Here is a 27,156-nt window from a genome sequence, read left to right on the forward strand (position 1 = left end):
GAGCAGTAGCCGTAACATTCTCATAAAAGAAGTTTTGTTTTTTGTTTTGGGGTCTTTTTCTTTTGTTTTTGTTTTTTGTTCTGGGATTTTTTTTTTTTTCGTGCTTTACCTTAAGGCATTATCACGTTTTCGCTAAAGGAGTGTCTTTGGGAGAGACTATGATAAATCAAACTGTCATTTATCATAATCAGAAAAATAAATCATATACAAAAGTGAAAATAAAGCTTCCATGTAAGTTTCCTTCTCATTCCTGGTAAGCAAGGGGTTAACCTGAAGTCTTAACCCATTTCCACTCTAATTGGGAAGGATGGGTGGAAAATCATTTCAGTAACAGAATGAAAATTGCTAGCCTATAGATGCCCGAGGCAAAAAGAAAAGAAATGAATTCTCCTGTGAGCTTGGTTAGTGAGGAGGAAGGAAATCTCCATCTTGCCCCTGACTTCATGTCATTGTTCAGTGTGCCGGTGTTAAATAATGATCTCCAAAGCAGTGTGTGGATCAAGAGAAGGGGCCTGTCTGCCCAGGTCTCTCTTTTTTTTTTTTTTTTTATGGTATGTGGGCCTCTCATTGTTGTGGCCTCTCCCATTGCGTAGCACAGGCTCCGGACATGCAGGCTCAGCGGCCATGGCTCACGGGCCTAGCCGCTCCCTGGCATGTGGGATCTTCCCAGCCCGGGGCACGAACCCGTGTCCCCTGCATCGGCAGGCGGACTCTCAACCACTGCGCCACCAGGGAAGCCCCTGCCCAGGTCTCTTAGGCTGAGGTCACAGGGAAATTTCTGGACACTCTCCCTCATTCTGCTAAACCTGGAGTCGGCTCAGTTTGACAACTCAGCGTGGTGTTTACAGACACAGAGGGGATCCCCCAATGGCACACTGAGTAAAGTTTTCTTCTTTCGTCCTTAGAAGTCCATTTCACTATCTGGTGTCTTCGGCAAAAGAGAGTTCTTAGCTAAATAAATATTTCCTAATTCAGAAGTGAATAGGCTTGATCCGGGATATTTTTCTCTGAAGAAAAAGTGAGATGTCCCCTTAAATGGAGAACGTGACAATTACAGAACTTCTTGTAATTGAATGCTTTTTAAAAATTATTCAAATCCACATTTATATAAATACTTACTTCATGCCCCTTTTCAAAACTTACCCTAGAGTACTGTATTTCCCAATAATGCTTGTGAAATTCTCCTGGGATGGGTATCTTCATGGACAATGGAATTTTTAAGGTGACAAGAGAAACAAGAATTATGGGAGTCGCTTGTAGTTGCTAAACATCGGTGAATTTCCAGATCAGTAGTTCAACTAGAAAAGAACTGGAGTTCATTTGAGGGCTTATTTGTCATCATATTTGGCCAGTCAGTCATCTGTTCCTTTGCTCTTGCTATTAAAAAAACTACCAGCTTTGCAAAAATATATGACAAAAATCTTTGAGCTTATGTGTTTAACCATTTTTAATAAGTTTTGGATCATCTCTGTATATTGCTTTCATTGTACATATAAGTATAAATTGGCAATTAGCTAACAGATAATATCTATTTTTCAGCTGCTTTTAATTTTGTTAAAAATTATTTCACTCTTCCCTTCTACCTTTTAAGAAGAGGTGAACTCTCTAGAATTAGCACCATTATTCATTCAAAAAAGGCAGCAAAAGTTGTTTCATTTTTTGAGTAGGTTTAAATTATAGCGTTTTTCTAAGCAAGTCCAAGACAATCCTATCCGAAAGTTTAAATCTGACTTGACCATTGCTTGATTGAGAAATAGGCAATAATGTTTCATAAGAAATCTCCAAAAAAATTGTTCTAATTAAAACAGACATTTTTTATTGACGTATAGTTGCTGTACAATATTATATAAGTCCCAGGTGTACAATACAGTTATTCACAATTGTTAAAGTTATATTTCATTTATATTGGGTTGGCCAAAAAGTGCGCTCGGGTTTTTCCATAAGATGTAGGTGAGGAAACTGAGACCCGCACAAAGTAAGTGACTAATCAGACAGACCTACAATTAACCCCCAACCCTCCTCCCTATGTCTAGCAATTTGAGAACCAGTTCAGGAAAAACCTGAACTCACTTTTTGGCCAACTCAATAGTTATTATAAAATATTGACTATATTTCCTGTGTCGTACAATATATACTTGTTAGTTGTTAACAAAATTGTTAATATTCCACTTCAGTGTCTGGAACCTTATCCATAAAAATGTGATTGTTATTGGAACATCAAATATATAATATTTAATTTTCTGATATTATTACTGTAATCTGAAAATTTGTAATTACAATGCAGATCTTAGGATTTTTATGAAACTTAGAAAATGTAATTCTTCAATTACATAGAATGATTGCTTCCATTGTTGCTGATTTTTTTAAGCTCTTTTTAATTTCATACTACAACATGAAATTTTAAAGCTTTTGTGGAGTATAATTCCATGACCTCACAGAAAGCAGGATAATGATAGTCTTAGCCCATTATTCCATATAAAATTCTGTTTTCCAAACCTGAAGATAGAAGGATTAATACAAAAGGATTAATACAAAAGGATTCATCCTGTCTGAATGCCTGTAAAAACCCTCTAAGACCAACAGTTGGAAATTTATTATTTAATTGATCAATATAGATATCTCAGCAAGTCCTTCACAGATAAATATACTTCTTATACTTGATTCTTAGGTAGACTTCCCACGTCTAGGACAGACTGGGAAGTCAGCACCCAAGATTTATCTCAAGCTCTAGAAAGCTCTGCTATATTTGGGGAAATTTCTCTACCGTCTGTATGGGATCATAGATAGAAATTTTTTTATTTCAGTGGTGGGGGGAACTCCAGTTTGATGTACTAACAGCTGTAATAATAATGGCAAAGAGCCTTTAACTTTTTATTCTAAAGGAATTAAACTATGTTGTATACCCATATTATGTTTTAGTTATTATATAATACAGTATATAGTGAAACCTCGCTAGTTGGGTTGACATGGAGAAAACAGAAGTAGTGAAAAGGATAATTTTAATATTTTAAAATAACTGTAGTAATAAATTATAAGTAATATTTATGAATAGATATGTGTTTCTCTCTAATCTCAATCCTCTGTAAATTATAAGTACAGAACAGCAATATATTTCTGTTATTTTCTAGAAGATGTAGAATCTCAAAATTATTTGTGTGGTTGTTTAAATCACAGATCCTCAGGCCTGCTTGAATGAATAGAAATTACATATGTGCAGTTAGAGGAACCCTATGTAAATTGGTAACACCCTTAGAATATATTATCTTGAGTTGATTCTATGTTCCCCTTTTTCTTTCCTTTCCCCTCCTCACTCAAAATCCAAGTTCACCCCAGCCATGTGCTGACTTCAGTCAGCACCAGACCAGGTCAATTTCTCACAGTTCCAAGTGACGTTTATATATAAAGTTCACGGAGCTGGAAAGCCTTCTTGCCCAAGGCTCCCATTTTGTAGGTGAGGAAAATGAGACCGGTACAAAGTAAGTGACTAATCAAACAGACCCACAATTAACCCCCAACCCTCCTCCCTATGTCTAGCAGTAACTAACTCACCTGATTATTTTTAAACATAAATGTTGCAGAAGGAAAATAGTTAGACCATCCCAGGTCATAATTGCCCCAGTGAGAGAGTAAAGATAAACTATAAACACAAGGAATAAAACAAAAGCGCTTGATTTGGGGAGAGCTCCCTGTGGAAGGACCCATGGGAAATGTGGACCAAGACTCCTGTTTATTCATTCAGACATTCATTCATTTATTTTTTTCCTCAACTTAGAAAACTTGTGTTTTGTTTCTAATTCATAGCAGCAGAAATTGTTTTAAATATACTAATTAAAATGTCTAAAGTATAGCAGACTCTAAAAGTAACTTTTTTAATAGATGCTACTTCTATCATTCACCAGAAAACTTGACTGCTGTAACATTCCCCAATTAAGGAACTCAAAGCCATAGAAAAATATGTAAATTCACCTCCCTGTTCCTCAAGTGTAGTAGACTTTGAGACACTCCTTGACACTTGGGTACTTTCCATAGTGCTTGCATAGGGGAAAGCACTCAAAAAGAGAACAGTTTCATGCACAGCAAGTGGTTTCTCAGCCTGTCATTTAAATGGGGCCAAAGACAATGTGGGGAAGATCCAGACCCCTTCTAGGGTCCGCGCATCAGCCCCTTGACCTCTGTACCCAACCCAAAACACTAAGGGGTGGAAACCAGGTATGCTTGCTCTTAAGAGATGCTCGGACCCAATCTCCCAATTCCTCCCACCCCCCTCCCCCCTTGGCGTCCATACATTTGTTCTCTACGTCTATGTCTCTATTTCTGCTTTGCAAATAAGATCATCTGTACTATTTTGCTGGATTCCACATATATGCGTTAATATACGATATTTGTTTTTCTCTTCCTGACTTACTTCATTGTGTATGACAGTCTCTAGGTCCATCCACATCTCTACAACATATATACACTACTGATACTATGTACAGAATAGATAACTAATGAGAACCTACTGTATAGCACAGGGAACTCTACTCAGTGCTCTGTGGTGACCTAAATGGGAAGGAAATCCAGAAAAGAGGGGATATAGGTATATGTAGAGCTGATTCACTTTGCCGTACAGTAGAAACTAACACAACATTGTAAAGGAACTATACTCTAATCAAAATTAATAAAAAAATAAAATTAAAATAAAAGTCAAAATAAAAAGAGAGAGAGAAAGAGAGAGATGCTCAGACCTTTGAAGGTTCCAGCAGCCCCAGAGGAACAAATGTAGTGAGGTAGGGCCTGTGGTTTCTGTTACAGACCTGACTCCATGTTTCTTGGTTGTTTCTTCTGAGGACTGGAAGAAAGACAGGTGGACCCACTCCATAACTGAGGCCAGGAGCTACCTCACCTTTGATTCGAACTCATTTTTTAACCTGGAAGATTGCTAGCAAATTGACATATTGAGTGTTTTTTTTTTGTTTGAAAAATCTATATGCTATATTTCTAAATAAACCTGTTTATAGAAATTGCTATTTGAGAATATCACTGAATCACTTTGCAATCGTTTTGAAGTCATGAGCTAGTAAAACTTCTTGTTCTAACCCGTGTTGCCTATATGAATTTCACAGAAAAACAAGTGTATTGGAAAAGAAAGGGTCAAGAGATACTTTGGTAGTATTCTTTCAGAGTCAAAGAAACCAAAGCATATTGTATGGGCTGAGGCATCGGCAGCTGGTAAACATTAAATGGAAATGAACACTGCGTGAGGTGGACTTGTAGCTTATCCGTGGCTGTGAAAATGCTTTAGTGGCAACGACAGTGGTCAGTAGGCCTTTGCAACTTAGTTGTTTTCACCGTGTGTGTGTTTCCTTATGACTACAAGCCAATCAAGTGATGCTGTAATAAAATCCTGAACTTCGCTTCAGGACAGCTCAGAGGGAAAATGAGTCAAGGAAGATGAATTACTTAATGGCCTTTGCTAATAGCAGGTTAAAAACAAGGCTCACTTGAGCACAAGCAGAATAGCAACAAAACTGCTCTTCAGAGGGAATTGCGTTTTGAGTGGTTGCCCTTGAACTGCACTGCCTAGTAGAGTAGCCACTAGCCACGGGTGACATTTGGGGACCTGAAACGTGGCTAGACCGAACTGAGATGCACTGTGAATGTAAAATACACACAGGAATTTGAAAACTTACTAAAAAAAAAGAAAAAGAATGTAAAATATCTTATTAACAATTTTATATTGATTACATGTTGGAATGAAAATGTTTTGGCTATACTAAGTTAAATAAAATATATTATTAAAATTAATTTCACCTATTTCTCTTTACTTTTTTAATGCAGTTATTAGAAAAATTTTAATTACATATATGGCTCATATTACATTTCTAGTGGACAAAGCTGCTCAAAATAAGAAAGAATGCCCACACGGTTTAAAGGCAACTTGTCAAGAACTAGTAAAGAAATTTGATAATAGCATAATGATATGAATCTTGCAAGGTTGGTTTAGCTTGCTGACTACAACTGGCACTCCAGGGGCAAATTGAATGGGTTCAGATTGGGCCAATTACTGAAGCTCAGTTTCTTCATCTGTAAAGTGAAGGGAAAAATTATGGACTCTTTGCTGCTAGCGGGTTAAATGGAATAAGGCATGTAAAGTCATTAGTGTGAGGTCTGACGCACTGATAAAAGGGAGCTTCTATTATCATGGTTGTCTTGGTCAACTCAGGGCTGCTATAACAAAATACCATAGACTGGGTGGCTTACGCAACAGAAATTTATTTCTCATAGTTCTGTTAACTGGAAGTCTGTGATCAGGATGCCAGCATGGTTGGGGTCTCATGAGAGCCCTCTTCCCGGCTTGTAGTTGGCTGCCTTCTTCCTATGTGCTCACATGATGAGAGAGAGAGAGAGAGAGAGAGAGAGAGAGGGAGAGAGAGAGAGGGAACGGCTCCAGTCTCTTCTTACAAGGGCACTAATCCCATGAAAACCCCACCCACATGACCTCATTTAAACCCAATGACCTCCTAAAGGCCTCACCTCCTAATACCATCACATTAGGGTTTAGGGCTTCAACGTATGAGTTTGGCTGGGGGAGGGATGCAAACATTCAGTCCATCCCATTAGTTTTAAAAGTCCAATCAGAGATAGAGTTCATGTCAATTTGCAATGTTGTTTACAAAAACATATTTTTTTCAATTTTAAAAAATTTTTGAATAAATTTATTTTATTTATTTATTTTTGGCTGAGTTGGGTCTTCGTTGCTGTGTGCAGCCTTTCTCTAGTTGCAGCGAGCGGGGGCTGCTCTTCCTTGTGGTGCACGGGCTTCTCACTGTGATGTCTTCTCTTGTTGCAGAGCACGGGCTCTAGGTGTGTGGGCTTCAGTAGTTGTGGCACGAGGGCTCAGTAGTTGTGGCACACGGGCTTAGTTGCTCTGCGGCATGTGGGATCTTCCTGGACCAGGGCTCGAACCCATGTCCCCTGCATTGGCAGGTGGATTCTTAACCACTGTGCCACCAGGGAAGCCACAGAAACCTTTCAGAGACTGCAGTCCAGTGTGTGCTAGGCACAATGTTTGCTGGGTACTGAGCAGTTGGCCTTGCCAACTCTGAGTGGGGTCCTTGAACCAGCAGCAGTGGCATCAAAGGGAGTTTGCTGGGAATGCAGCGACTCAGGCCCCTCCCCAAACCTGCTGAATCAGAATCTGCACTTAGCCAGATTGCCAGGGGCTTGGGATACACCTTGTTTATCCAGTACTGTCTAGTATTTGAAGAGGAGGGAGCCTCACTGGTAAGGTATCCAAACTCTAGTGGTTATGTGTTTGTGTGAGGTGAGGGTGAATCAGAAGAGAATGACACAGGTACAGAGTTGGCTTGAGGAGGGCCAATAAAAGACACCCTTTCTCCCCAATGATCCAGAAGCACCTGTGAGACAGGCAAAGTCGAGCAGATGGAGACCAAACTATCAGCTTTATCACTGACAGGACTTTTGGAGAACAGTGACTTGGGTGTGTGGCTTCCTGCCACTGAACCCCAGAAACAGAGATTTATAAGCACACAGGCAGCGTCTCCCTAAAACAATAAGAGGAGGGGAAGGCATGCTCGGTGTGCTAGTTTTCTGTTGCTGCCAAACTAGCAAATGATCACGAACTTAGCAGCTTACACAACACCCATTCCTCCTGTTTTTTCCACCAGCATCTATAATTTTGTTCTGTCCATTCCAAGCTGATTCCTGATGTCTACCCCCAAACCCATCCTCTCTGGTCTTGACTGCTACTAATGGCACCTGGGCCGGAAATGGGGGAAGACCCCTCTCCGTCCCTCACCTCAGTCCCCCCTTTTCTGTCTCCATTGTTTCCACCTTAATGCTCATGAGTCCTTGCCTGGCAAGGCTGTAGCTTTCCTACTCCTTCTCTGCCCTCTCTAATTCACCTATCCACCTCCGACAGATTTATTTTCCTAAAATATGTATTCGTTAGGTTATTTCCCAGATTTCAAGGCTCTGATAGAGCCCACTGCCTTCATGTTGAAGTTCAGATTTCTTCAGGCTGTGTAGGCTGCCTCTGACCTGCGTTCACGTCTGCCGGCGTCGTGTCATTTACGAGCTGCCACTCCCCAACCTGATCCCCAGCCTATGCTCCAGCTGTACTGCGGGTCTGTTTCATAACTTCATCCATGCCTTTCTCAGGCTCATCCTTCTGCCTGGAAAGGCTTCTCTCCCCACTCCCCACCCTAAGCCTTTCCTCCCACCCTCCCAAGCACCTGGTGAAAATCTACACGACCTCCAAGGGTCAAATCAAATATCACCTCTAACCAGGAGAGAAGTCTTCCCAGAGCCCACCACGTGGTGCCAAGCCCTGTGCCTCCTCCCATCAGCTCCCTGCACCCTATACACGTGTCCATCAGCAGTCTGACACTCCATCGCTCTCACTTATTGGCCAAAGGGACCCTGACCTGCTCCTCAAACTTTGTAGATGGCCAGAAATAACCTCAGATATGACTCCTAAATATTTGAGATTTTGCAGGATAAAGAATTTCAGGGCTATTTTCTGATGGAGACCTTGAGACCAGGGGATAAAAGTGAAAGATGAGATCAGAGTTAATTTTTCAGAAGGCTACAAAGGACACCGATAAAAATACATAGTTGTGGTCTAAAAGAAACAGCTCATCATGTGTGTGGACCCATATGTGGGGATGTGTGTGGACCCATATGTGGGGATGTGTGTGTGTGTGTGTGTGTGTACACAGAGATCAAGCGTGAAGCAACTTTGGGCAGGTTTCCTAAACTCTCCAAGTGTAAGGTTCCTGGTCTGTAAAATGGGGTGGTAATGGCATTGTTGCAAGGAATCAACTGGACGAGGTATGCGAAAGCATTTTGGCCATGGCCTGGCATACAGCAGCATTCAATGGAGAGAGTGGAAGGATGTGCTCGCCGGAGTCAGCTCTCACCGTCATGAACATCCAAGACCTTCCCTCTCTTACAGTTCAGGTTCTAGCACCTTTAACAACTCCTTGGGCAAATCACTACAAATCTTTACAGGTATGACTTCATGTACAGACACCCATCCCTTCTCTCTTCCCTCCAACACCCCCAGCTTAATGGCGTGTCCTCAAAGCTACTGACACAGGGCAAACTAAGAAAGCTTTCAACAGACCGCATGCACACCTTTCAAAATCCACTACTTCTGCCTTTGCTTTTAGGTTTAGAAAAAAAATCTTGGCTCTTCTCTCAGAATCACTGAAATATTAGGTGTGTAGACAAAACACTTGCCTTTCCACTCTGCTTCTCATATTTCTCAGGCTCAGACATGGAAAGGCTCCTCGTGGTCTCAAGAGAGAATTTCCAGAGTGGTTAGTTTTGTCGGGTCTCTTTAGTATAAACTCAGCTGCCTGGTCAATCTTACTGTTGTGGATTTCCCCCGACCCCCATGCCTATTAAAACTAAACTTACTAACTTCCGGGTACATTTGTTATTTTTTGCCTTATCATTCATTATTAGTGCAAATAATTCTTTCCCTGCTCTGTTTTTTAAAAATCTTTATGGAGTCACTTTATGTACTTGTAAACCACAATCTTGTGTGTGTATGTGTGTGTGTTTGTGTGTGTGTGTATGTGTGTGTTTTAAGGATGCTCCTTTAAGACTACACATACTGAATTCCTTTAATTTTTTATCATAGGGCAGTCCTTCAGAACCCCTTATCATTTTAGTTGCCCTTTTTGCTTTGGCAAAAATATAAGACTAAGGAGCTGAAAATCTTGTTCTCCTGCCTATTCAAACAGCATCCAGAAATCTGAAATAATTACCTCCTTTCTTAGTTTTAAAGGTTTTATTTAAGCTATGTTATACTAATATTGTGCAGTGGAGTTGAAAGCTTTAGGTCTGCAGTATTTGAAATGCTCAAATCCTAAGGCTTTGAAAAAGGCTATTTCCTCCACATTAATCATTCAGTGCTGACCATTATCAATATACAAGGCTGATGGAATAATTTCACATTCAGAACATTATACATAGATATTCAAGGGAAAGAGAAATAGCTTCATATGGCTTTGCTTAATGGATCTACCTGTGACTTTACCTGTAACTGGACATGCAGCAGTATATAGTGATTCATATATGGAAATTATCATATGACGAATATTTTCAAAAATGGTTGATATCATCTGTTACTTTAAGAATGAAAGCTTTCCATATAAATAATCTGCCCTCCTAGCAAAGGGAAAGGAAATCAAGCAAAGAGGGAATATTTCTAAAATGTCCTATCATTGGAAGTAAATGATCATAACATTTATCTACTAGTTTGTTTCTTTTAGAAGGTGTATTCCAAATTGTTTATTTTTATCACTTTGAAAACTATACATATTTTTACTTCTTGCATTTAGCTTCTAGCATGTTACAGATTTTTAAATGTTCTTGTATTAAGTTAGGGCTTGGTTTTAATTTCACTATGAATTGTGATCCATCCCTACATTCTCCAAATGGATTTTTAATGTTCATTAAATAATCACATTTGCATCACATATAGAGCTTGAAAGAGGTGATGCTATGAAAGATAAAGATTCAGTATTACCTAGCAATGAAAAACATTGGTCAAAGGTATGTAGAAATCATATGCCTAGGTAACAGTTCATTTTTTATATAATGATTTACTGTTTTAAGTTATTTTTGAGCCAAAGCTAGACAATATGCAGTAAAAATCTCCAGTGCTAACAGAGTGTGAGAGGCAACGAGCTACCAAAAAAAATGAGAGGGGGGATTTAGTTTTTACACTGGCACTGATTCCAATTACAATTAAATTAATCCACTTTGGTAAATGTGGTGTTTGCTGTCAGTATATTCATACAATTATTTTTATTTTCCCACTTTCTACTTTTTCAGAATGTGTACATGGAATGAATCCATCTAGAGACGTTCACGGTATGTTAGATTCCAAATTATATTCTTAACAAAATATGCACATTCATATATGCATATATGGCATTTTATCCATGTATCGCTATAAATAACTCACGATATAAATTAACCAAATAATCAAAACTTTTTTTGCTGATTCAAAAATACTTAAAAGCTGTTTTCTATATGGTAAATGTCAAACATATAAAATGTTCCAATGAAACCTTCAAAGATACCCTCGGTTCTACAGTATTTACCACAGGTGCATTCTGTTGTTTATTATTAAATGACTCTATATGACTCTCTACAAAAAAAAAATAGAGCTTGGCTTCTGTGTGTTATTACCTAGTTTATTACTTTTGCTATAGCAGTGCTAATGCAAAATTTTTGTGAGAGTAAAATGTTCACTAAGCATCCATAATGTTTTTAAAGATTTAAAAAATTTTTTTCTCAGTTTGCTACTTGTGAGTTGTAAATTGATTTACAAAGTTAGTGAAATAGTCACATATCAACTGCAGGATCCCATGGAAGTCATCACGTAGAGGAAGGACATAATGGAAGAACTAAGGAATCTTGTCCGCAAAGTTATTAGACTTCAAAAGTGAAATCATCTCAAATCCACTGGGGGAAGGGGATGTTTAATTAAATTCCAATGTTGAAAACTGGACAGTGTGTATTGTACATACATTAACATGTATGTTAGTCTTCAACAAAATTGTTCTCCCTCCCTGTGACATTAGTACTAACTGAAGCAGTTTGGTCCAGAACCACTAGCAAAATACGTTCTCTGTATTTTTATTTTCATTAAAATAGTCACTGAAAGCAGAAATAATTCTTCTAGAAATATTACATTTTTAGAAAAGTAATTTTAGAAATATCATATTACAGAGGGGGATTTTAAGAGAATGGTTGAGTCTTACTTATTTTTGAGAGGGTTTTGAAAGAGCAAAAAATGTGAAATATTTAGATATTTTCTGAGACCTCCCCATAGTTATATATTTACCTAAAGTTGTAGAAAAAAATGTCAATAAGCTGTTGTTTTCTGGTGAAATTGTTTTTTTTTTTCTTCCAACTAACCAAATGCTGCTTTTTAAATTCACTGTGAAAACTTACATTTCATTCAATCAGTTGATGAGCCTTTTTGAAATTTCCCCCATGCAGCAAATTTGGAAGAATCTGTCACATAGCATTCGCCCAACATACTACTTCGTTATATTTTTTGTATTGTATTATGACAAAAGTAGGTTTTCGTATTATTCCAGGGGAACACCAGGAGTGTATACTGTAATGTTTCCTTTCCTTTTCTCTTAAGAGAGGCAGGGGAAGGGAAATTCTATATCGCCCCTTAAATGAGCGCTCCTGGTGGAAATGAATTCTTCATTTCGTACATGGTTACTCAACTTCATAAACTATGTAAAAAGCCCTTCAGACTAAGGGGTTCCGGGTACCCTTTAGTTGAGCCCCATGCTGCCTGCTTTGCATTCATTTTAGTCCCTCGATAAGGAGGGCCAGTGTTGTTTGTTTCTGGTTTTCAGGCGTGCACCGCGCAACGCAGTTATAACCTGCGCAAAGTCTGGGGAGCCCCAAACGCCCGGTGGCCCGATTCAGAATAAATCAGCAAAAGCTTTCCTTGCTACTATCATCCGTGTCTGCGTTCGAACTCGGGATTTACTGGTTGAGACTCTGAGCTGAGCAGCGCGCTGCCCTTGAAAGGCTAAACCTGGTGCATCTACCGCTGTACCTTACTAAGGGAACTTGATCCCCGCCCGGGAGACCGCAGCGCGGGGTGCGCCCCGCAGCCCCTCGCAGGGTTTAGGGTTTCAGGCAAACGGTCGCAGCCCCAGAGGAGCCTTCTCTGACCTTTCCGAGCGGCGGCATACCCCAGACCGCTACATCTCCAGAGTCCCAGCCCCCGTCCGTGGGGGTCTACGGGGATGCACTTGGAGGCGGCCCCCAGGAGCGCTTGATCGGCTCTTAGGGAAATGCAGTTGAGCTGAAGCAAAAAGGTTTCACTCCGCCCGAACTCGCCTCTAGAGCGGGCAGCGTCGAGCCCGGACGCAGAGCGACTGTGGCCTCGGGCAGGAGGGGCGGCAGACAGGGAGGTTTGGGACTGCGCAGTATTTGGAATCCCTCGGCCCAGGTGGAGAGAGGACGTTTGGGGTCTTTACACCTGAAATGCGGCTTCTTCAAAATTACTTTTAAAGAAAAATACAAAGGCGTTTTCTGAGACCCCAGACCCATGAAAACAAAATGCAGCTGGGTCCTGGGAGCTCCCAGACGTCCCGGGTTTTCCGGAGCGAGGGGCGCGAGGGGACCGGCCCACGTGGGGAGAAGCCGGGCAGGATGGAGGGCGCCCGGGACGCCTGCAGCACCGACGGCCTGGGACCGGCCGACGGCGGGGTTCGGGCAAAGGGGTTTCCAGAAGAGACCCTAACGCGCGCCGGCCGGGACAGCCAGGACCCCTGTCCGAGGGTTCCCTGGCCGCCAGCTGCGCTGCCGGTATAGCGGGTGGTGTGTGGGGGCGGGAATGCCGCGCAGGCTGGCTCGGGCGGTCATTTCCTGTCGTTTCTTCCCTAACTGAAGTTCGTACAGGAGACCCAAAGGCCGCGAGAAGGCCGGCAGAGCCCCGCGCCGTCGGGGGCGTTCCCCGGCGCGCTGCAAGGCCACTGGGCGCCCGGGGCGGCGAGCGAGGGCGGCTGCTGCCCCCTAGCGTCCGCCCTGAGCCCGCGGCCCGCAGCACCTCCCGGCCTCTTTGGGCGTGGGGCGAGGGAAGCTGCCTGGGCGCCCGGAAAGGCCTCCGCGACTGGCTCGCCACGGCCCCTGCCTCCGGCAGGCCACAGCGCCAGAGCCCGAGGAGAGTCCGAACCGGCGGCAGGGAGGGGACCCACGGGGGGAGGGCCAGAGACCCCCGCCCGGGTAGTCGACGGGGGGGAGTGGGTGAGCGCCTCCCCCGAGGGAGGGAGCGGGTGGGCTCCGCGCGGAGGGGGGGAGCCCCGCGGCCGGGCGGGGGCGTGGCCCCTCTAAGCTCCGCGAAAATGCCCGCGGCGCCGCGGGGACTGGAGCGGGGGAAGTTCCCGCCAGCGCGCAAAGCCGGGGTGGGTTTAACACCCGCGGCGGCTCGCGCGCGCGGGCAGGGAGCGGAGCCGGGGCCGTTTCCGGGGAGCCGGAGGTGGGTGGGGGGCGCGGGCGACCTGGGCCTAGCGAGGGAGCCGATGCTCCGAGGATGGGGAACGAGCCGAGCGGAGGCTTTCAACTTTCTTTCCAGTCGCTTGTTCTTTGGGGTCTTTTCTAACTACGAAACTCCTTTGCTCGCCGCTAAACTCAATCAACCTGAGTAAGGCGCGCTGAGCCCAGCCGCGGCGATAAAACACCAATTAAAGAAAACAAACCAAGAGAGAAAACTAAAAACACAAAAACCATGTTGTGGAGACCGACAACCGTCTGGCCTCGTTAAGTGAATCAGCGCCACTTCGCCGCAGCTGCCAACGGGGCCGTGTGGGCGCGCTGAACGGCTCCCCGGCCGGGCCCTCGGCCCTCCGGCCCCCTCGCGGCCGAATCCCATCCACGCCGGGAAAGCAGAGTCTCGGCCGCGGGCGGCCGCGCAGGGCCTGGGGTCGCCCGGCCGATCCGGCCCCAGTCTCCGGAACCTCGCGGCGGCCAATTCATCTCGATGGCTCGCGGGGCGCCTCCCTCCGGCAGGTCTCCGGTCCCGGGCTGCTCGGGGCTCAGAAAGCTGCCCGAGTCCTCCCCAGGCCGGCAGGCCTCCTCTTCTCCACCTCCTCGGTCCCTGGACCGCGGCCGCCCCTGGCGAGGCCGTTCACTGCAGCCCCGAAGCAGGCGGCCACACAACCCCCCGTGTGTGCAAAGCCGCAGGGCCGCGGTCCGCACCGGGGCGGGGCCTGGGGCGAGCGTGGGAGCGTGTGCGTGTGTTCGTGTGTGTGCGTGGATGCGGATGCGCGGGGAACGCCGGGTGGCAGCGGCGGCGGTGGACTCTCCACCCCGGCTGCGTACAGTAGCGCGCGGCGGCAGCGGGGGCGCGCGGGCCAATTCCAGGAGCCCGCGGCCGCGAGCCGCGCCCTGGCTGATACCGGAAAGGCCTGTGATTGGCCAGCGGCCGCCCCTATGCAAACGAGCTGAGGGAATGGAATTCCTCGGGCCGGGCTTACAGTAAAAGCACGTTCATTTCCAGGCACTCTCATTCATAGAGCCAGCGGGCGCAGGCAGGACGGGCGCCCCGCGGCCTGACCCAGCCAGGGCACCACGCTGCCCGGCCCTGCGCCGGCAGGCACCTCTTCCCGGGGCTCCTGGGGACACGAGAAGAAAGTCAGTCTTTGCCGTTTCTCCTTGACCCGCGTCGGAGCTTCGATTTTTATTTTTCTTCTTTCTTTCTTACTTTTGAATGAACTGGTTTCTTGGCTGGATGGTTCAACTTCTTTCCTGGGTGTGAACTTTCACCCGGTTGTTTCCTTTGGCAACTGCTGGAGAAAGTGCGCTGTGCTTCGAGGCGAGTGGTGAAGTTGCGTGTGCGTGGCAGTGCGTGCGTGCTTGTGTAACTCGAGCCGCCCCGTCTGTTTCGATCTGCGCTGCGGCGCCTCCTCACAAGGCCCGCTCCACCTGCTGCGGTTACGCTGTGATCGTGGGTATTGGCGCGTCTGAGTAGTTAACCGGCCGACGCTGGGGCGACGTTGGAGGAAGATCGTCTCGCTACTGCCCAAGTCGGGGCTGACTCACCGCAGTCGATGCAGACAGCGGCTGGCTTCCGAAGGGTGCGTGCCTGCGTGCGTGTGACTCGGCTGCTGTTCACCTCCCACCAAACCACAGGACCAGCCGCAAACTTGACCAACATCCCCAAACCCGAGTTCTCAGATGTGGAGAGCTGAACTCTAGGTGTCATTGACTTGGACTTTTTTTTTTTTTTTTAAGATTAGCTTTTCTTTGAAAAGCTGGATTTTCTGAACTGAGCATTTTGCCAGAATTTATCGAGAACATGACAAGTACTTCTCGCCCAGCCCTTCTCCAACTACTGAAGCTGAGTTTCAAGGCTACTTAAAAAGAAAAAAAAAAAAAAAAAAAAAAAAAAAAACCTGCAGCGAACATTAATGGATTTCTGTTGTGTTTAAATTCTCTACAGATTGTATTGTAAATATGTTATGAAGTAGAGCATATGTATATATTTATATATATATATATGTGCACATACATTAGAAGCAGGACCTTTGGAAGTCTCAGCTCTTGCTTTTGAGGACCGAAGCCAGTGTTGCATGATAAAAAGTGGCGCCGTATTTGGAAGACACTCCTCGTGTATTTTCTGTTGTGTTGGACTTTAGACAAAACTCACCTGGGAAAAATCTGACAGGCAATTGACTACTGGAACTTCCAAATTATGCATTTGCTGGTCCTTTTGCTCTCCGCGTAAATATTTTAGGAAGTGTATGGGAATTTTGCCTCTGGGAACTTTGGTAACAGCCAAAGACTGAACTTAAAACTCTCAAAGCAAGACTCAGAAGAAGATAGTCTCCCTTGGCACTTGACTTTGGATTCTGGTCGCCCACTTTTTAAAGCACTGAGCGGTCGGTTGCTAAAGAGTCCTGCGTGGGTCTGAGGCCGATCGGCAAAACTAGAATTTTCCCCCTCCTGGACTCTTAGTAACTTAGTCTGCCCCCTTCCCCAGTCACCCCACAGCAATAAAGCTCCCTGAACTTGTATGTTGGTCTCCCGGGAGCTGCTTGCTGAAGATCCGCGCCCCTGTCGCCGTCTGGTAGGAGCTGTTTGCAGGGTCCTAACTCAATCGGCTTGTTGTGATGCGTATCCCCGTAGATGCCAGCACGAGCCGCCGCTTCACGCCGCCTTCCACCGCGCTGAGCCCGGGCAAGATGAGCGAGGCGCTGCCGCTGGGCGCCCCGGACGCCGGCGCCGCCCTGGCCGGCAAGCTGAGGAGCGGCGACCGCAGCATGGTGGAGGTGCTGGCCGACCACCCGGGCGAGCTGGTGCGCACCGACAGCCCCAACTTCCTGTGCTCTGTGCTGCCCACGCACTGGCGTTGCAACAAGACCCTGCCCATCGCTTTCAAGGTACTCGGGCCGGAGCGGGTGGAGGGAGGACAGGCAGAGGCCGGTCGAGGCCAGGGAGATCGAGGAGGGCAGCGGCCAGGCAGGCGGGGCCGGGTTCTAGAAAGGGGCCGGCGCTGAGGCCTGTGGTCCATCCTCCTGCGCTCGGGAGACAGGGGATGCTGCGTTGCCGTGGCGACCCTCGAGGGGCCCGCCTTAGCCGGCCGCGGCGGCCTCCAAGGATGGCCGAAAAACTCAGGATGCCCCCAAAGACGTCCACTGAGGGCCGGCCGGACCTCTCCCCGGCAGGGGTCCTTAGCTTTGATCTAAAGTAGGAAAAGTTATAACCCAGCAGGGACAAGCCTGTCTGTCGGCTCCTCTGCTTCTCTCCCCGCCTCTGGCTTGACACCCAAACCATTCTGAGGGAGACGTCAGGAAATAAAATAGAGATACTTTTATACCTTCGGGTCAATGTAAATAAACTGACATGGAAAACTGTCAAGGCTTTCCACTTCCACCCCCTCTTTAACAGCCCTGTAGGAATTAGCAGGTTCAAAGTCCACGGCGGGAGTAGTTAAGTTTGCAAAAGTTTTCTGAAGAATTTTTTCGAGCTTCTAGGCTGCTCCTGCCAGAAGCCGCAAGTAGCGAATGCTCTTTCTTTGCCTGGTACCCTACTGAACGTTATCGCCGGCTCACCTAGCTTAAGCCCGGGGCAGCGGAAGGAGGCAAGGCTGTCTGGCGTGAGACGGCCGTCTAATCCGCCCGCTTTGCTGTTTGAGGAGGGGCGGTGTGGACCGGGTGACTAAAGCCGAGCAGCTTGAGAGGTCCCCGTTCACTTTTCACCCTTGATCTTGCCCTAGCTTTGAGCTCCCTATAAAAACCTTGGCCTTCAAAGGGGATACATAAACAACCCCGGGCGTTTTTGGACAACCACCGCCACCCTGGCAGCAAACAGTAGACATTTCATTTCGGCGGTGGGGATTCAGTTCTTCTGTCTTGGGTGAGTTGAAGAAGGGGCAGGCTTTTAAATACAATCAGTGCAGTCATTTCCGGTTCATTGCAGGGACTAAGGAGAGCAGGTGGGGGGGGAGAGCTGTAAAGATCAGCTACTCTTTTTTCTTAAAAAAAAATAAATCTGCTTAAATAATTGTCCCCTTAAGGGGCGATTAATTTAATATAAGCTTTTTATGGTTCCAAGCCTGCGCTGGATCTTGAGTTAGTTACAATGAATAATGTTCACTTTTTTAAAAAAGTACTGTCAGAGTTCTTTATTTTTAAGCTTTACATACCTCCAAACTTAGATTATGATTTCTAAAACAAACAACAACAAAAAAGTGCAATTGTCTGTGTCTGTAGAATTGCCTCCGTTTTCTGAAAGCAGGAGTTTTTGAGGGGGATGAAAATGAGGATAAGTTTGAGCAGCCACTCGAAGCTTTCCTGTCCCTTCCTCCAGCTCTGTAGGTTTGGGTTAGGAGCCCATTTCAATTTGAAATCACTCTAATCCCTTTACATAAACAGACTCAGCAGGCAGACCTCCTCAGCTCTCCCTCAGTTCCAGAGGACCTGACAGGGATGGGTCCTGGGGTCACTTTCAGATAAGTACAGAGGGGAGGAGACAAGCTGATAATCAACTAAAGGGTCCTTTAAGACCAGGTGCTCTGGACACGCCAAGGGTGTGGGTTCTTAGGGATCTGTGGCTTCCTTTGGGATAAATCAAGTCTCTTCTGTATCTCTCCTCCTCTACTAGGGACCCACACCCCAAGCACTAAGTGATTAAGCGAGAATCTTCAGAAGTTAAAGCGATGTCGTTTCTCAAGCCACCACATGAAAGTATTTATTTTCTTCTAAAAGAATGAAAAAAATCATATAAATTGTTTTCATGAGCCATCAGGGAATTCCTTTTAGCGGAAATCTTAATAACCATAGAAGTTTCCGTTTTAAAATGACTTTTGACAATTCACTTTAAAAAAGAATCTGTTTTACTGAGTGATAGTTTCTAGGTTAAAGATCAAGGTATAGATCTCTTGAGAAAAGTTCAAGTGGGTCTTGAGAACATTTGGGGCAAAGGCAAGGACAGGAATCAGACCACTCGATGAATAATCTGTCACCACTCCCGTCCCCATAAAGAGGGACCTTTTTCGGAAGGAGACCTGCTCTTTGCATAACGGAAGGAGGCAGGCAAAATTTCCAGGGAGGCAACAGGCGCAAAGATTAGGGATAAAGCAAGCTAAACTTGAAAAAAGTGACTGTGTCCGGCTTGATGCATTCACTGTGTGTCCCTGAATCCAGTCTGTACTCATCTGCCACCACCTACCTCCCAAGCAGTTTCTATAGAAATTATTACTTTAAAATTTTGATCTTATATAAGCCTCAGACAATCTCTTTAAGAAGTTAATCAGTAAAGAATTATTACATTCCCTGTATTAAGGAGGAGAAAATGAAAAACAGTGATAAAGTCTGATGATATTGATGAAAAGAGCATTGAAGTGATTCTTTAAGAGTCTTCTGAATACGTGTAAATCCCCAGCTTTAATCTCTGAAACTAAAGGGAGATTTCAAGTTATGAATTTTCCTTAAAATAGATTACAGTCATCCTAATTGCTTATCCTGGACCCCAAAGTGCCCCCTACCTTCTCCCACGAAACACCTTTATTTTTCAGCCTAGAAGAGATCCATTATTTTGCTACCGAGAAAATCTTAAATTTGCTACTGTTACCCGTTATTTACAGAAGCACAAAAAGGCTGTTTGGATGACTTAGGATATATTTTGTAAGACTATAATATTAAAGTTCATTTAGGCCCTGGTACACCAGAGTCCAAAGGCGTAAACACGCCTTCAGCAAGTTCAGAGGCCTTGGGCACTGATAGTAATATTCTTTTCATAGGAAAGAAATAAGTAACGTTTGTGTCAGCAAGATCGTGGTCCCCTAGCTATGCATTAAATATCATCTCAGCTGAATGTTAAGTTCCACCCCACAGCTTTCTTTATAACACTGGAAAATTAAGGGATTTGAAATAAATGAATTGTGACTGTAATTTCAACCTAATTAGAGTTAGTTTAAAATGCCAGTTTGAACTGCGAACAGGCCGACCAAGAGCAGTGTGGGAAGGTTCTGTAACATAGACGACGCTTGATATTTTGCCCAACTTCCTGATACTTTAAAAACAGAGAAGTAAAAAAAAAAAAAAAAAATGAGATATCCTTTGACCAGCAAGTCCCTTCTTGTCTGTTTGGTCTGTGTTAAAATGTAAATGTTTGTGTTTCCTTACCTATTGTTTATAGCTTTTCATTCCAGTTGCTTCTTTTTCTCTGTTTGAAGTTAGATTTTTTTTCAAAAATCTCTGCATATTGCCTATCAAAGATCAAATCTGTATCAAATTAATAGACACGTTAGTTTTAAATTTAAATTCTTTTTTCCTAGTCTAAGAATGCTTGCTAATAATTAGATGATATACTTTATTAATGTAATATTCCTGGATTTAATATTCTTTCCCTTCCCCCACCATGAAAAATCGATAAAAGGCCAAGTAAATGATCTTTGAGCCCCGAAATACCTTTGACTCCTGCTACAGTTTAAAAAAAGGGAAAAGAAGGAGTTAAACTCCTGATTTGTTTAGTCTTAAATTCCAACATCAACAGCATTTTCTTGTTTAGCCACCATGATTATTTTACTATTTGTTTCTATTTCGTGTTGGCCTCATGAATTTGCCGTATTACTGACGAGGATCGTTTTGGAAAGATGAGTGAGGCACAGTCATGGAGCCTGTGAGAGGGGCCAGTAGGATGAAGGTGATTTAGAAAACATTTGGTAGTTATAAAACAAGATTTATTTATTTTAACCTATTTAACCAACAATGACTTATTCAGTTGGAAAACCATGTGGTTGATCCGGTCCCTGTATGCTTACTGAATGTGGAATTAAAATAGAGATGCCAGGTCATCACAGGGAGATGGGGAAAAGGGAGTAAAAATATGTTTTCAAGGAGGACATTTCAACATTGTGAGCTAATTTTACAGAGGGAAGTGAAAACAGTGGGGAAAAAAAGGAGGGGGGATTTTTAAGAGACTGAGAAAAGCAGAATAAAGTAAGTATATTTTATGGGAATAGAAAAAACGGTAACAGTAACTAAGTAACTGATCAAGGAGATTTATTTCAGTAATGTTTTTGAAACAAAAGGGAATTGTCATATTACTGCTCTTAACTAAACAGCAACAAACGTACTAATAATGGGCTCTAAATACCTAATTAGAGGGTGCTTGGGGAAGAAATAGCTGTGTTTTTAAATTTCCTTTATAGAAAACATGGCCATTTGGATGGAAAGAAAGATAAGAGTGCAAGTTGGATAAAATAGATGAAGAACATGCCTACCTATTGCTGTGAGAATTGATTCTCCTGGTGTACTCCTGGGGTTGGAAGTACGTCCACCCCTTATAGTGAGTTGGTTCATTTTCCCCATCGTACTCCTTAGAATCCAAGAGCCACAGCCTCCTCGGAAATAAAAACACTAGATGGTCATCTGGATGACACAGAGAAAGGGTGATGACTAAGCAGGCAATGAAGATGGGAATTTAGAGAAACGTGGCTTTTGTATCATACAAGGGAGCCTATGGCAGCCTTATTTACAGACAGAAAAAGAGGACTGAAGTATAGGTGTTACCCCCCCCAAATTATGTAGCAAATATTAGGGAAAAATGGGGAGGTGGAAAACAGAAGGAGGACTAATCACTGTAGAATGCTTTCTTATCACAGCTCAAAACTAAAACCCCCAAAACGATTATATAATTGGAATGATGAGCCCACATTTCACTAGTGACTGAGAAAGTACCATAAGGGGTATCACAAGTGATAGGAATAAGTAGAACTTGGGGCATCTCGATTTGAAATTCTACAACTACCTTAAAAAACAGAAACAATGGAACTATAGCTAAGAATAAATGTTTTGATCAAGAAAATAGTTTCTAGAAGGGTCAAATGATGATCAAGAAATGGATACTACTGCATGAAGCATCTTCGGGCCATGCTCTTTAAAGCATTTTACCTTGAAATTGCTGCTTTTTTTTTTTTTAACCTAAGTGTCAAAAAATATGTATTTACTGGTTTACTTTAGTAGTCCTGATGGAAATCCATTCCCATTCAGTTACACTGAAGGAATTCTTCTTCAAGATCAACTGGGTTTGGAGAAAACCTCAGTCATCTATAAGGTCCCAAGTTAACACATCTCTGGGACTCACAGATATAAAAATGCGACATAGTTCCGCTCCTGAATTCAGAGGAGCGCATCAAAGTGAGCAGCCCTCTTCTCTGAGGTCTGTTGATTTTGTAGTTAGTGTTAAGCGAAGGGCACGTTTCTGATTTTTTTCTCTTGCGTACCAGAATTCACTGCTAGTGAGAATCAAGATAGTAGAAGCGAGTAGGGGCAACAAGGATGCACTAATTGCGAAGGGAGAGTTTAAGTCATTCAAGAATCGTCAGCAATTCAGTGGTAGCAATCAAATTTAATTTTAGCAGAAGTAAGTTTAAACACCTGAAAGGCAAAACCCGCCCTATTCGGCCTGTCGGTGGAGGTCTAGACAAATGAAAGATGGGTTAGGTTATAAACTTATAAAAAGCAAGACATTCTGTTTCTCAAATATGAAGAATTAAGAGATGATTGTATTCGTGAGAAGGCATAGCTTTTCAAAGTCCTTGCTATAGTGAGTGTTATTCCAACTCTGCTCTGTGACCTTATGTGGCTTCACTAGGTGAATGTTTTATTCTTTAAACATTTATAATTTTGCATAGTGGAATTTAAAGTAAATCTTCCCATTAAGAACTTTTCTGTTGTTTTGCTTAATTTATGACTGTTATTCCTTCGCAAACTAAAAAGCATCACTTAATATACATTCAATTTTAGAATAATTATGCAAATGACATCAAAGTTTCTAACATGCCTGATGTCTGGTGTCTAGGTGGTGGCACTGGGGGACGTTCCAGATGGCACTCTGGTCACTGTGATGGCAGGCAATGATGAAAACTACTCAGCCGAACTGAGAAATGCAACAGCGGCCATGAAAAACCAAGTCGCGAGATTCAATGACCTCAGGTTTGTCGGTCGGAGTGGAAGAGGTATGTATCTGTCAGAACTGAACTTGAAATACCCAGTATTTACATAGCAACAAACCCAGATTTCAAAACATCTAGAAGTTTCTGTGATGGGATTCCCTAGAAACACAGTCATTTCTTCCCGTTATTATTGCTACATCAGCTTTTTATTTAAAATCTAATGTTTTTAACAGAGTCTGGCTTTACGCTATTGCTTTCTTTTATGGAATTGGTTTAAGACTGATTTGGAGCAGGCAAAACATGAATTTTGAATTTCAAGGAAACCTCTCAGATCTTTTCTAAAATGTAAAAATATAAAACTTACCATCATGGAAACTAAGATCATACAACTGGGGTTCTCTTTGATAATTTTCAGATATCTCTTTACTGGAAACCTTTAACTTAGGGTCCATGTGTTACCTTTGACAAGTGACAGAGTTTCAAATGATCACTTCTAATAATTTTAAGGGCTGTATAGTGGATGATGATTGAAATGTGTTTCAAGGAAGCATTTTTTATGGTAAAATATGAAGAAATAGTAACATTCTGGCTTGGTGAATTTGATGGCAATGTGACTGACCTTCCTGTATGTAATTTGGATGCCTTATTAGTATTTTAGGTACTAATAATATTAAAGACTGGATTCTCCAGAGGAATGATTGCATCAGTGAAGTTCTATGTGTAGTTTTCTTTTTCTGTGCCCGTTATCAAAGTATTAGAGCAGAAAGAGGAATCTTGGCATATTGTAATCTCCTCCGGTTTCCAGTTATTTTCAAATATTGTGTTTTCTTTGTATTGTAAGAACCTTAGTCCTATTTTACAAATAGCAATAAGTAGTAGTAGTTTAACTGAAGGAGGTAATATAGTTTGTTTTGAAAATCTCATTTTTGTAATATAGTATTGAATAAGCTTAGGAATAAAAGTTATTTTGAGTATAATAGAAAAGACGTGGTAACCTAGATAACAGTAGCTGACTCTTGTATTAAAAAAAGTAAAAGTACAACCAATGGACATTTGAACATAAGAGTAATCATTAGTCTGTATAAAGGCATTTAAAAATATAAGAAAGTCTGTGTTTTGGGGGAATTTGATTAGTCAAAGAGGAATGGGGGCAAAGGCATGCTGCTTCTTTGCGCTATTGTTTTTGTGCTATCCTAGCTGTCCGGGGAATTTTCGAAATAGAATCAAAGGTAGAGAAATTGTAAAAAACTTATATAACGTGATTGAAAATATTCGTTCATAGCACTATGTTAATAATAGGGTAATACCAAGAAAATTACACCCACTTATTGAAAGCATGAATGGTGCTATAAGGTATAAAGGCACAAGTCATTCTATGGGTTCACTTGTTATATTAAAAGTCCCCACCTTTCAGTAAATGGAATTCCCATTATGATTCAGAGATGTGCGTTTAGAAAACGTCTTGAAGGCTTCAGATGAGTAGAAGCCAATAAAAAACAAAGGCCCTACTGCCTGGTCCATGCCTTCCAGCCTCGTAACCATCTCAGGTCAATTCCTGTGGATTTCTGTTCTTAGGAAGCCACAGCTGAGTATCATTTAGTTGCATTTCCAGAGGAAGTTATATTATCATCATATGCATCTATGTGGGTCTACGGGTCAGGTTTTGGTTATGGAAGTTTTGGAAGCTCTTTAATGACCCATGCCATTTTCCCATAAGAAGTGCGGTAGTGGCTTTTTGGCAAGGCCCAGGAGGTCGGTGATGATAAAGAGTGAAATTTTGAAAGCAGCCTGCTTTCTTTTCTGGCATTTCTCGCCCCTCACTGGCCATGTCTGTTTCAAGTGGGTGACTAAGAGAAGCTCGTGTTTACTTGGGTAACAAGGAACTGTTTCCCCAAGGTGTGGAGTGTTTGCCTTTGGCTGCCTGATTCGTGCCAGGATGCCCTTGAGTTTGCAGAGTGAAATAACTGCACCCAAGGCTGGGCTGTCTTCTGATAACCTGGAACGAGAAAATTAATTGAAACACTCCATATATGGACAATATCTGTTTTGAGCAGTCTCTGCTTCCCACGCATGATAATAAGCGATCCAAAACAGAGGAACCCCGAAATGAATGTTTTGCCCGATTACAGTTGCTGTGTATATTGTCAGTCTTGAATGATTCTCTTTTTTTTGGTTAGGACTACAAGAAAAAACGAGCCATCAAAAGGCCCAGTCTGACTCTCTCATAATTTCTCCCCATAGTGGTAGAATACAACTTGATTTTACGCTTTCAAGTCTAAGTGTCAACATCAAAGCCTGCCAGGTTTTTTGTTTTGTTTTGGTTTGGGTTTTTTTTTTTTTTTTTTTTGCAATTTCCTTCCCATTACGAAGACAGCAGATGACTCTCACTCATTTTAACAATTAGTCTTAATCTGCCTCACTGAATCTTGTCCTTTAAAAGTTTCATAACGTTTTATTAAGTGATCTTAAGACTATCCACTAGTTTGTTTTCTGGTTTTGAAAATGTGTCTGAAAATATGACATTGGCATCAACACACCACACAGGGGCCGAGAAGGTCCTGGCTGTTGGCTCACCGAACATTTCAGTGCCAATTTCCCATTCTGTCAAAAGCCACTGGTCTGATGGATTCTCAAAGGGGCCTGTTGCTCAGTTCCAAATAAAGAGTAGAAAAAGAAACTCCCTTTTCTTGTCTCAGCTGCCAGTCCCTGGGGATTGTAAAACCTCGTAGAAATTGCCAGAGGTTGAACATGGAAGGGTTTTTCTCTGTTCGACAAAACCAATCTGTCTGGGTGCTGGCTGATGTCCAGGACCACAGCTCCTAACCTCGGGTTCAGCCTGCAACTGGGAAAACCTGCCCATCCGGCTTTTACGGCCTTGCTGACAACACTGGCCCCTAAAAAGTATTGGTGAAGGCTTCAGCAGTCTGAACCTTCCTCCTTCCTTTCCTTTCCTTCCCTCCTTTCTGGCCCTGACAATTTAAATCTCTCCTTCAGGGCTATCTCCCCCTGGGAATTTTCTCCCTTTGATTCAGTGTCTCCATATAGATCAACCGTTCCTTTACAATGGAAGAAGAGATAGCAGCTCCCAGAAGAGGGGAGCTGACGGGGAGCACACTGGTTCTTGTTCAGAATAATTCACACTTAAACACACGTCCTGGGACTATCCCTTACCTCCAGAAAATCACAGTTCAGGATCAAGAGGTGAGGTTGTTAGCAGCAGCTGACATCAGCTGACATCTGTCATTGGGGCAGGTGCTACGGGTATTTTCAGTTACAAGAAAGTGTATCATGGCTGCAGCCGAGAGACGTTGAAGAAACTTTAGCAGTGAAATCTGTGCGAGCTCCCGTCGCTATTGGAGTACTTAATCAGCTGTAAAGGAATCGATCAATCAGGGATTATGGCCTTAGTTAATTCATTTTAGAACCAAAGAGGAAATCTACCAGACCGTATTATCTACCGCATCGTAAATGGGGGAAGAGAATGCACTGCAAATGTCCTTCTGATTTTCCTAAGACTATGATTTTTAATCTTTGGGAACGTCATGAATAATTTTGAAAATCCTTGGAAGTCTTCTCCCCAGGGGGAAAAAAATGCACACGTGCACTTACACACACAGTTTCTTCTACAATTTCAGTTTTCAGGGCCGCTGAAGCTTGTTTATGGACCTTCCGGGGATCCATGGACCCGCCAAGCCAAGAATCTCTGAATCTGGATCTTTGCCTTGACTATGGAGGGCCCGCCTAGCGCCGTGCTGCACATTGTAGATAACTGGAAAATGAGGAAATACACGAACAAATGAGTTAGACATTCTTCTTGCACCCTGTGCTGTTTTGGTTACACCTGCTTTTATTATAGCCAGGACCTGGTGTGTATAATTAGGAAAACAGATCCCAGCCAAACCCCTGGTCCAGACCTTTGAGAGGCCATCAGGTGTGCACGCATATGGTCCCTTGCAAAGGAGAAGGGCTTGTCTTGTCATCGAAGGGGCAGCCTCCTCTCTAGTGACTGCCTGGCCCCCCAGCTGCAGACCTGCACCTCGAATTCCACAACCAGCCCAGAGAGGGCACGTGCTCCCCCATCCGTTAGGACTGGGGTTAATTTCTTGGTGGACGTTTGTATTTATGCTGGTCTCCCTGGCAACTTTAATCTTGCCCACTTTCAAACAAGTACCCTTCCCAACTCTTTTATAAAATGAAAT

At 43.4% G+C, this 27,156-nt stretch overlaps 1 protein-coding gene across 1 annotated transcript in view; it reads left to right on the forward strand.

Moving 5' to 3' along the window:
• RUNX1 (RUNX family transcription factor 1) overlaps positions 1-27,156 on the forward strand; it is a 244,159-nt gene that overhangs the window by 139,319 nt on the left and 77,684 nt on the right. The window contains exons 2-4 of the mRNA XM_060010336.1: positions 10,852-10,890; positions 16,684-16,937; positions 22,864-23,020. Of these exons, the coding sequence (XP_059866319.1) occupies positions 10,852-10,890; positions 16,684-16,937; positions 22,864-23,020 (450 nt within the window). The remainder of the gene's footprint in view (positions 1-10,851; positions 10,891-16,683; positions 16,938-22,863; positions 23,021-27,156) is intronic.

The sequence above is a fragment of the Delphinus delphis genome, chromosome 4 (genome assembly GCF_949987515.2).
Source record: "Delphinus delphis chromosome 4, mDelDel1.2, whole genome shotgun sequence".
Taxonomy (NCBI): domain Eukaryota; kingdom Metazoa; phylum Chordata; class Mammalia; order Artiodactyla; family Delphinidae; genus Delphinus; species Delphinus delphis.